Source organism: Convolutriloba macropyga, chromosome 4 (genome assembly GCF_964194025.1).
Source record: "Convolutriloba macropyga chromosome 4, txConMacr16.3, whole genome shotgun sequence".
Taxonomy (NCBI): Eukaryota; Metazoa; Xenacoelomorpha; order Acoela; family Convolutidae; genus Convolutriloba; species Convolutriloba macropyga.
Genome location: NC_134471.1, coordinates 68623771 through 68636053, shown reverse-complemented (window position 1 = coordinate 68636053; position 12283 = coordinate 68623771). Strand labels below are relative to the sequence as shown.

Here is a 12283-nt window from a genome sequence, read left to right as displayed (position 1 = left end):
TCTTTCACTTTTCTTGATCAAGGTAACGTTTTTTACGGATCGTATTTTTTGATCCACAATTGCTTCCAGCTATGATCTATATTGCTCTGATCTCACAACCGATCCGACATTTTTCCTTGCATTTCTCTCGTACAGGAATGTCTTAATGATTGTTTAAAAGACGTAGCTCTAAGAAACATTCAAATAATTCAAAGCATTATTCTAAGTATGCTCCTTGAGCAAGTTTTGCTCTATGCATCAAAACTTGATAGTTTTTGAAATGTTTATGAGTTTGCTTACTGAATTAATGATTTTGTTTGATTTAGTTCGGTTTTAAAGAAAATCATCACGTGGAAGTTGTCTGCGAATATATATCTGCCAATTGGTCCCAAACATAGGTGGGCTAAAACTTCCGCTGGCTTTTTCTCAACAGCAACACTTGCAGGTGCATACACACAGATCGAATAAAAGTTCTAAAGTAACATTTCTAACTGTTTGAAAATGAATTGAGTTTTAATTGTTCTATTTCTTGTGTTTTATTTAATTCTCAATGGAAAATTCTAACAGAAATGGTTGAGTTTTGCATATTGAAATAATTAAATTGGATATACCATGATTTAATTTTTGATTCGAACGTTGAATTTGCAGATGACACCACGTTGTTGCACTGGACGAAAGCTTATGCTACCCAGAATTTAAAAATCTGATTGAAAGTATAACCGACTAATGTTTGATTGATTGCTCTCGAATGAGAGACAGATGACAATTTAATATAGAGAGAGGGCTAATCTTACAAATTCGTCATGTTTTAAAAAAACAAACCCTTAGGGGTTCCAGCTATCCAGGATAGTAGTCTTACATGTAAACCACAAAGCTATCCAGTTTTTAAATCTACACCGCTCACAATCGCTTTAAACTCTACTTCGGAATTAGACCGAATGAGATCACGCAAAAATGAAGCAGCCAGGCATAAAAAAGTCATTTGAAAGAAAAGAATGTTATAGAACGAAGGCAAAAAACGGTTAGCAAAAATTTTGCATAACAAGATACACAAGTTTACAGTAACTGCTTCAAGCTTTTCTCGAGAGCAATTTAAAAGAATTGCTTTTGTTGAGTTATATTTGTCTCTGGAGATTTAACATGATTTCAGCGCTTTTTTTCAAGCCTGTAATGGAGTTCACGTTGATTTTTTGAAAAACTCTTGGGGGTCATCGAAATAAAATGTGTTTACAAACATTAGAACTTTATTTATTGGACTAACTAATTCGTGTCTAGGAATCAAAAGTTCAATTATTATTTTGACGAAAATCAAGTGCATAAAATGATTTAGTTTTCGATGTAAAGATAATTGAAATGAAAGTTATTAAATTTAAAATTTCAGATCGATGCAGTCAAAGCTCTGATAACGAGGCTGAAGTTAAATTAGAGGAGCATGCGTGTTTCCAAAAACCAAAACCTATATTGCAGTCATTTACAACTTCTGGAAACACTGTGCTTATGCTGATGTCCACTCGGAGAACATTGTAATCTAATTTAAAGATTAAAGAACTCTAAATTTTCATAGCCTCAATTCTTTCTAAGAAATTCTTGTATGCTCCACCTCACTACAATTGATAAAGTTAAATTACAATTAAGTTACCAGCCATACTCATCAGCGTCTCACAAATTCCGTTCAAACAACTGACGTCTAGCTGATTTTTGTTGTAGCCGTCTCCAGTTTAAATAATTTGGCTAATTTGACTAAATGTGAGTGTGTGCGTTTGAGTGTGTGTGTCTCTGTGTACATGTGTTTGTGCGGGTGTGGCGCGTGTGTGTGTATTTGAGTATGTATATGAGTCTATATAACTCAAGTATTTTCAACAAAGAAAAACAGTTATCAACCTATTGAGATTACAGCTCTTTCGTCTCCGCTACTTTTTTCATTTTAAATTTTTTTTGCTATATTTCATTTTCCAGTAAAAAAAACTACAACTCCAAGACAATCACTACTTTTTAATTTAAAAAAATTAAGACGAGTAAGACTTGTTTTTCATCACGAAACAAGAGGATCCAAATTTATCTAAACTTACGGCCTGATCATTGATTTGTGCCACCTTTGTTCCTGTAAAACGAACATTGAGAGGCTAGTAGACTTCTAGAAGTTTTAAATAGAGGCTTAATTTTGTCGGGGTGTACTAGTTTGTCTCATTTTTTGTCAAAATCCAAGCAAAACAGACCTAAAATCAAAGAAAAGTTGCCATAAGAACCCGGAAGCATTAACACAGAGGGCCGTTGGAAAGTTTTTTGTGTACATTTGGCGTTATATTTGCGTAAGATGTCATGCATTGGAGGCATGAACTTTCAAATTGTTTCAGTTTGTCTCACTTGATTTTGTATGAAAGTAAGTTTACCCCCAAATTTTTGTTAAGGTTTGGGTGTAGAGAAAATAACAAAAATCTTACTTGGCAACCCCTTTGAAAAACATTTGCTATAAAAATACGTGAAAAAATTCGAAGAAACAGTAAAAAAGGAAGTAAAATTGCCGCATGTATATGTTGAAATACTGTTTTATCAATCGAATTCGAATTTTGATTCAAAAAAATTATGCTTCAACAGCACTCGCTCTTCCGCTAAAATTCTTGTCTCAGTTTGACCAAAATCATCACTTCAATTTGACTTCAAAAATAATAAAAAAGTGTGCTCGATTCTTAAAAAAACATAGCAGGACAAGTCCTGACCTACAGTTCAAAGTGTTTTCAATGACTAAACAAAAACAAGACATCAGATAGACCTTGAATAGATTCGGAAAACCCTTTTTGATAAAAATCCGATCGGGAAGCAAAAATAGAGTACAAACCAAAGTGAAATTGCCGTATGTGAACAACAAAACACTAGCCAGAAATCTATTTTTCGTTCAAACGCTTTTTTCTCACTATGCTTTAATATTAGAGTAAAAAAATTCACGTATCTACTTCCTGTTTCGGCGTGAACAAAAATTACTTCTCCAATTTCACTACAATAATCAATAAAATGTGTGAACAGATCTAAAAACAGCGCCACAAAGACATTTTAACCTTATGGTGTATAAAAAAATCTACTCGGCCGGTGGGTTTGTCAGGAAAATGCTGAAATACTGGAAAACTTAGCAAAGTGTTGTCGTGCTTCTAATTGAATACCGTGTGACTCACTGCTAGCTTGTTTTCATCAGATTGCCACCTGTAGTTACAGACGCGTACAATGACATTCTCAGACACAACAAATACATTTTTCTCTTTTGCCCCACAAGATATTCTCAGACTTGCATTCAAACAAAAGGAAAAAAATTGACTTGAAAGTGGTTTGCAAAGAGGTGCGAGAGGTTTTATCAGGCCGTTTATCTACTACCGCAAGCAAAGACGACAAATATTTTGTTCCTTATAGCTGTGAAAATGCATGAATTCGTAGGGAAATTTGATGAAAAGATAACGCCATGACGTCAGCAACAAGAGATTGCAACCACATCGCGTTTCATAGACCTCAGAAAAGCCAAAAGAAAAGGAATAACTGTTACAAAATAAGGAAATTAGAACAATTTCTTACGTTTTTTTTAAAAAAATCAGGTTCTACCTATAAACACTCATTATGACGATTATCAACATTTTCACCGTAAATGTAAATGAGTGACGTAAAAGCAACTTCGAGCAAAATGGGACGGATTTAAGTTATTAATGGTCCTCAGCTGTTTTTTGTTTAAAATTTAATTAACTCCTATATTGAAACAGAGAATCAAAACTGCGTTTGAAATAAAACTAGAATTGCAAACTTAGTTTTTTTTCAAAAATATAAACTAAAGCAAAGAAATTAGCTTCAAGACTGGTATTGTTTAAGAACCACAACAACTCATTTCCACACAAAGATTGTAAGAAGAAAACACAAAGTGTTTTTTTCTTACAAAGCTTTCACACTACCAAATTATTTTTCAGCTGAGACACAGAGTCTGAAACAAGTCTTAAGCATAAATATTTAACGATTAGTTTTTAAAGCATAAATATTTAACGATTAGTTTTTTAAATCAAATTAGACTGATATACACAAAGAAATCCCGTTTTGATTGAAAATTTTGACAAACTTGGATTACAACCACAATTTTAAACTCATGTCTAACAATTTGACTGAAATAGTAATTTGTCTATAATTTATCTTTGGCCAAATCGATCATAACTTATAGTCTTTTAGTCTATACAACCAATAAATATGAATCCTCAGGTCTTACACTAATTGATATATAAGATACACAGAGTTAAACTCTTATAAGATAATATAAGAGTTTAAGGGCCTATTTCCCCCCACCACTTTCAGAAACTACAAAAAACAAAAAAATCGTTAGCTTGTTGAAAAAACATATAATTGGCTAAAAAACTGAATTTTTTATCCTAAAATATTCAAAGCTTTAGTTATCAACATGTGGAAGTACACATATCAAAAATAAGTGAGCTTTACATTAAAGATATTAGGGATGTTTTTGCCCTGTATTACTATCTTTTCAATGTTTTTTAGCAAGATGACATCAATTTATTTTGGGTTTGCTATTTTTTTTGCATATAGTGGCACAGACTTGAAGATAAATCAATCATGCTATTTTTGTGTCCTAATTGGATTGTAATTGGATATGTTGTCCAATACTCTCCAATTGAATTAACTATTCTATTCTATTCTAATACTTTTTTCCATTAATTTTCTCATTTCATCCACATACGAGCGATGTTCTGATTTACTTTATTTGTTAATAAATGCTCATAGGCGATAAAGATAGAAGCATCAGCAAATTTCGTTTTGAATTGCTTTCGCCCTAGTATTAGAATTGCAAACTGGATTTCAGTTACAAACGAGAGTAATATTCCTCCCCTCTTAAATGTGCTAATAACTACATAACAATGGACAGCAATGATTGCTTTTTGCAGTGCCAATCGTAGTACATTTTAAGCCAATCGTTCCCTATGAATATAGGTGTTTCAATTAAACACAATTAAAAGTTTGAAAATCTATTCTTTTAGGATTCCACACTAAAAATTTTGGACAGTTTTTTTCTATACAATCTTTGTAGGCCCCTTTTGAAAAAACCAAACAGAAGTTCGGATATTTGCAATTGATTGTCATAAATTTTGTTACATTTTTAAAATAAAAGTAATAAAGTTGCAGTTACATATTTAAATCCATGAACAGTATAAAGAATTTTTTGACTCACTCTCGCATGTAATGAAGCGTGGCTCAATACTCGTCTCAAGACAACCCTTAATAGTAATCGTCAACGAGTCCAAAGACACTCCAAGTTGGTCTGGTTGTTCAGCAGTTACTTCGCCATTGTTGAACATGATGCTTCGGTTGGGTGGGTCGTCTGGGTTCTCGGGAAATTCACTTATACTCACCCAGGGGTTAGTAACCTGGAGAAATTGGTTAATGAAAGTAAACCTACTATCTTAAGTGCTTAATAACAGACGCTGTATTTGTTCAACATAAAATTTGGGCAGAGAAACAAAGCTTATAAATAAAGAAAGCAAGGAAAATAGCAGTGGACAAAACTAAAAAGTGAGATCGGGTTATTAAGAGAACCACTTAAATATTTTTCAAAAGAATTTACCAGAAATCAAGAGGCCTGAAAATAAGTGAAGAATTAAAATCTCACTTCGTTTTCTGAAGCAACTGTGAATATGCCACTTCCACTTCCAGGAGATGTCGGTATGAGGAAGGATTTCACACCTGTCTCAGTAACTTCCAAAATGAGAGATAAGTCTGGATCTTGTGTAGAGATGATCAGGTCTAGTTGATTTAGGGTAGGAGAGCCCTGGAACAAGGGTAGAAAAACCAATAAAAATGCAACCACTGAAAGTTAAAGCAAACTAGATTCATATTTTAAAAAACACTAACATCCAGGGGATAAAATTGCTTCCTCAGATTGCTTGTCATCGTTGCGTCGCAAACTTTTCCAGTCGCACTGCTCACAATTTCTGGTGTACTTTGAGTTCCTCCAGCTTCCGGTGCGCTTTTTGTTGCTCCAGCTTCTTCTGATGCGCTTTTAGTTGCTCCAGCTTCTTCTGATGCGCTTTTAGTTGCTCCAGCTTCTTCTGATGCGCTTTTTGTTGCTCCAGCTTCTTCTGATGCGCTTTTAGTTGCTCCAGCTGCTTCTGATGCGCTTTTAGTTGCTCCAGCTTCTTCTGATGCGCTTTTTGTTGCTCCAGCTTCTTCTGATGCGCTTTTAGTTGCTCCAGCTGCTTCTGATGCGCTTTTTGTTGCTCCGGCTGCTTCTGATGCGCTTTTTGTTGCTCCAGCTTCTTCTGACGCGCTTTTAGTTGCTCCAGCTTCTTCTGATGCGCTTTTAGTTGCTCCAGCTGCTTCTGATGCGCTTTTTGTTGCTCCAGCTGCTTCTGATGCGCTTTTAGTTGCTCCAGCTTCTTCTGATGCGCTTTTGGTTGCTCCTGGAGTTCCAGCGGGCGTAGCTTTTGGAATCAGACTTGTTTGTACATTAGTTGGAACTGGAAGAGAATTCGTTGCTGCTTTATCGCATGGATGCTCTGGCACTAAAACAGCCAAATAAAAAAATGATGAAGGCCAGCAAAACAAACATAGCTGGCACATTGACAGAAAATAGCCGCAATAGCTTCGTACATCTGCAGTCTCAAAAAGGTAAAAAAACAGACCAGAAAATATTTTTTAAAATTAAATGTTAAATTTAGATGAAAAACTGTTTGTCTTATTGTTGCTTCTATTATCTGCTCTCAAATGCCCTTCCATGGCGCCACCACCACCCCCCCCCCCCCCCCCGCTTAGTACACCCCCCATTTACACATTTTAAACATACTGATAAAGCTAAGTAAGTTTGTACATAAACAGATATAAACAATATGAACAATATACATTTATTAAAAGCTAGCACAGCTATGGTTTGAAAATTTTACGCTTTGCAACAAAAATTTGTTGCATATATTTTAATCATCTTTAAAAATTTCTCTATTATATCATTTTTGGTGTTATCGGCTAGAACAAGGGCTCATTTTTTTGCGTGAAAATCTTCTAGAAATGCCTTCATTTTACCTAGACACTTTTGTCTCTATGTAATGCAAATATAGCTATTACAATTGACGAAATCTTAAAACTTGTGTATTGTAACTTAGCGGCTATATAAGGCTGGGGTGGCGCTAGCAGGTACGAACCAGGCACACCAAGGCAGTGTTTCGTAATTTTGGAACCTCTGGAAAATAATATATTGGAAAGGGCGGCTTGATAAATTATTATTATATTGGAAGGGATCTTATTGAAAATGAACAAAAATTATTTATTCTGTTCCTTCTGATTCTCTTTAAAGTGCCTTCGGTTGAGATTTTTCGCCAACTGACCCGCCAATTCAGGTCGTTGTGTTCGCAATAAGTGTCTTAGAGAACTGAAAAGCAACTTAAACTCCGCGGTTTTTGACAGGTTATTTCGTTCTTCAAATTTGGTCACACCAACTGTCTTGAACGATTTGCTCAAAAATCGGTATATAAAAGATCGGTTGAAAAACCGTCAGCAAGCGAAAATACATAAAAAAGACCCAGCAGGACTAAAATTATTGATGCAGACTTCGTTTGAGAGCACTTAATCAGATTCGATGTTAATCTAGCTAGTATGCGAGGTGCCGTGCAATACAATCTGACAATACTATATTTATCTGTCTGAAATTGTTAATGTAAATAAGGCACCCTCATGTATCAATCTCTAAAGACATTGCACTTACTCTCTGAACAAGTTTCAGCAGTGAAGTAGACATTGCGGATAGGTTGGGAATCAATTGCAAGTTTGACACCGACATAGGCAGCAATAATTCCATCCTGTTTTTTAAGAGGAGTATCTGTGACCAGACTGATATTGAAAAAAGCAGTGTTCCAACCAGGAAGTGGATCATCAGTATTCAAAGCCGTCCGCTCAATTCCTATTGGGAGAGTCAGAGTAGCACTAGATTCGTCAACAACCGTCTAAATAAACATCAAAACTGGCCATAGAGGAAGGTTCTTCTTAGTGAAATGAAGTTTGACAAATCCTATGGAGACATAAAAGATAATTATTTTTCTGATACAAACGAAAATCTCGCAGTCTTATAGTGATCTTGCTAATGACTTTGTCCTGTGAAAAACATGCCAGAATATCAAAAATTTGCTCCTAATATCACATTTTTTGTCAAAAAACGTATGAAGATCTTATCAAAGTTTGTCAAGTTTTCTTTTCTGGGTTTACGGAAATTGAATGATTTTGCATAAGTTGTTATGCAAACAGTTAAATTTGGTTAACAGTGATATATGATTTTCATTAGACAAATCATTCTGCTTTCTACACATACTACATTTAATTAGCTTGATTTTCAGAGAACGAACTGTCTCTACTGGTAGAATGTGCCTTGAATAACGGTAAATTAATTGTGATTATTAATGTGAACTGGCCTCTTACGAAGATATAAAAGGAAGCAGATATACAAATTATTGAGAGCCTAGCAGCACAGCCCAATATATAAAGATCCAATCTCAAAACTTTCTTAAGACGAAAACTTCATTTTTCATTTCTTAAACAAGAAATCTTATAAATTCATTATAAAAGCAAAATGTAGACTTACAAAAAGATATTAGATAAATGAAACAAGGCGGCTCGGTCAGGTGCGATGGCACATAAAGTTCCGACCCCGCCCATCCACAATTTTGGCATATTTGTCTACCAAATGAGGAACAGATAGAAAAACCTAAAAATTATTTTTTGGGAATCCCAAAAAACCCCAAGTATTTTTCAAAAAAATTGTGTATGAACGATAAGATAGCCTCTAAAGCAAATAACCCAGAGGAGTAAAAATTGAAGCATTAGATTGCTGTAATATGTCAATATTAAGAAAGCGAGTCAAGACGAACAGCAAAATCAAACAACAACAAAAACAAACATTAATTACATCAAAAACTTTATGTCCGTTTAAAAAAAAAATTTAATAACAAAATCAACATACCGTCAGATAAACCTAAAACTACACTAAATAACTTATCAATCACCAGAAAAGATATGGACCAGTCCATAAAAAGGTTTGGCAACAATTAGACAAAAAAAGAACAAAAACAGTAAAGTTAAAAAATTGGCTTATTTTTTTTTAAAAAATTAACTTCAAAGTAATGAAAATCATTAGAAATCAAGTAAAATATCCCATAAGTTTAAGATTACCCATGATTCTATAGAAGGGCATTAGGACCTGTTCTTATCCATTTTTCTAAGCGGCTAAAAAGAACAACAAAAAAAACAACAAACAAAATTTCAATTGAAACTTGCGAGAAAACGCTGTCAAAACCGTCAAGCTGTTTTTTGGCCCTCAAAATTTATTCGATTGCGCTTTCTGGAAACGTCAATGATGTAGTATGAGGCCATTTATCAGTGAGACTAAATAACAAGTAGACAAAAAAGAGAAAATGGCAAAAGTTTGCAATAATTTTGATTTTTTCTCGAAACATAATTATATCCAAAGTCATGAAAGACATTCATTAAAAAATGAATTAATTAAATATGGTAACTTATACATCAAAAGGAAGCCTTTAAGACCTGCAATTATCCAGAATATGTCTTGCTTCTACAAAAAGAACATCAAACATGACAAAAATCAAATTAATTTTATTTTTTTTTATGAAAAACCGGTGGCGAAGTCGGTAAGGTCATAACGCATTCTTTAAAGAAATAGATTTTGGGACATCAAATCCCTCTGACACCTTCTTTTTACACCCATTTTGTTAATTTTGACCTGTAATTAACGAGATTAGGCAACAAAAAGTAAAATCAAACGAACAAACTTGCGAATTAAAAAAATTTTTTTAGCTTTGGAAAACGACTGTTTTCAAAGTCATAAAAGCCATCAGCTATTTACTATTATCAGAATATTGGCTCAGCTATTCTTCTATGAAAAGCCACTGAAACCTATCACTATTCAGGAAATTTCATACGACCAAAGTGACAAAGTAAAAATGATCGTTAGACAAAATTAAAAAATTCAATTAATTTCTTCAAGAAAGAAGGGTCGAGGCCGTTAAAAAGATAATCTATATCGTTCAGGATTTTAATATTTTCAATTAAGTTTTATTTTGAACAATAATATTGTGAAATGAGAACTGTTAATAATATGAAAATGTGACTAGAAAACTTGGAAAGCTTGCCAATATCTAAAAACAAAAAAATCTGAAATCTAGTAGTATCAAAGCCAGAAAAAAATATTTTCAGGCTTAAAACCGCTATCGAGACTAAATCAGTAGAATGAAGAAGCATTCTTTATTAGCTGACAGTAAGCTACAAGTTGACCAAATTAAGAAAAAAAATAGAGGAAAAGTTCATTAAGCCATTATTTATTTTAAAATCAATTATTTTTAAAAGTGTAAACGATCAAACTTTTTTGTAAAAAACTAAATGCTTTAGTTTAGAGCTGCTTGGGAAGCCAATTGAACCTATCACTCTTGAGCTTTGATTTGATATGTTCTGTTCTTTATTATTAAAAAAGGTCTTTTTTCAAAAAAAAAGACCGACTGATTACAATCCGACTTCTTTTTCGATTGTAAAAGTCCAAGATTGGCCGAAAACTAGCCCTGCTAATCTTATTGTCAGCTAGGAAAAATTAATTTTCCAAAATTGGTAGATTTAATTTGTTAGTTGAAAACTCAAAAATAAATTCTGCAATTTTGATTAGCAACGAGTAAAGTTAGCAAAAACGGCAAAGTTTTAATCACAGATTCCTCTCAGCGGAAATTTAAGTAGAAATAGCCCCATTTTGAGTCCAAAAAATTTTGTATTAGTGGTTTTTTGGGTTGTACTGCCGGCAAACTTAATCAAATTAGACTAAAGTAGCTTTTTTTGTGCTGTTTCTGATGAAAAAAATCTGAATTTTGAAATATTTATCCAGAGTTTTTGACCGGAAAAATTAAATCAGAATAATCAACAATGATTGTTTGTCTTCAAAAACAAAATCAACGACACTATTCTTATAGTTTTTAACAAATTTTAGTAAAATTGACGAAAATTTATGCAAAAATTTTGGAAAATATGAATAAAAACATCGTGAATTCAATCTACTTTTCTAATAAATTTAAACCTCGATAACTCCCCGTAGAAAACGAAAAAAAACTTTTTAATTCCATATTCTAGGCTGGACGAGCTTTTAATGATACCAGTCTCAACTCTCTACGATGAACATATCGATCGGCGAAAATTGACTGAACAAAAAAAACCCATTTGAGTATATAGTTCCTCCCCCACTCAAGAGGGGTCGGAACATACATTTTATTCGAATCTCTCACAGAAATGATTTTATATTTTTTTCATTGAGAAGGGACACAAAAATTCAAACCAAAACACTAAAACATTTTTATCTGAAATGTAAGCCCCTCCACTAAAACGGTTGTCAGTCAACGTGGCCCAACAATCCAAACTCTGGATTAAAAAATAAGTTCTCACAGTATTCTAAAGAAGCAGCATTATATACAAACTAGGTATAGAACAAAAGAATTAAAACAAAAGTCATTTACCCACTGATCATAGTAATAGTACTGGTCATCACTTGACTGGGACCTCTTGGACCTATTGATTAGATGTCGAGTAGATTTCATATTATGTTGCATGATTTATACCATGTGTGGTGCAAACATATGCCCATCCTAATCGAGAACAATTTTTTACTATGAGCAAAATAAATTTTAACAATTTTTAAGAAATTGGTGTTATCGGATTTTGATTTGAAGTTGAGACTCTATTTTTTGACTCTAAATAAAAATAGCCCTAAAGGAGGTTATCGCGTTAAAATGAGGTGAGAATCTTCTTTCGTTCTGATTCTGAATGCTGCCCATGCTGACTTACAAGCTGCTACACTAAACATTCCGATGGTCTCGTGTAATTTCTATGAATCCCGTATGTTTTTATGGAAGTTCCTGATAAACGAATTGAACACTCCCACATCACAAAAAATTCTTATTGAAGCTCGAATCAAAAGTTTTATAAGCTTTGATATCATCCCGACATGATCATCCTGTTTCTTTACTGCTATTTGCAATTTTGCAAATTTGCACAGTTGAAAGACATAGCTCAACTTCAACGCCATTGAAAACTTCGTTGAACACAAAGGCAAAAGGATCTCAAATTTAATTATGTCTCATATGGTTATAAAAGCCTTTAAGAAAAGGCAGGGCGTGATGAGCTATACTAAGAACTTCACCACGTGCGCAAATTAACAACAGGGACTTTAATCCATACTTAGGGAAAATTTCATCTCGAAATTTTTCTTTTACCTTTGGTTAGATCAAAAAATTTTGTTTGA

At 33.5% G+C, this 12283-nt stretch overlaps 1 protein-coding gene across 1 annotated transcript in view; it reads right to left on the bottom strand.

Annotated features, from left to right (window-relative positions):
- Positions 1-12283, bottom strand: part of LOC142338148 (uncharacterized) — a 127701-nt gene that overhangs the window by 108078 nt on the left and 7340 nt on the right. The window contains exons 3-6 of the mRNA XM_075387784.1: positions 7706-7943; positions 5863-6512; positions 5621-5779; positions 5183-5378 (exon numbers count right to left, since the gene is read on the bottom strand). Of these exons, the coding sequence (XP_075243899.1) occupies positions 5183-5378; positions 5621-5779; positions 5863-6512; positions 7706-7943 (1243 nt within the window). The remainder of the gene's footprint in view (positions 1-5182; positions 5379-5620; positions 5780-5862; positions 6513-7705; positions 7944-12283) is intronic.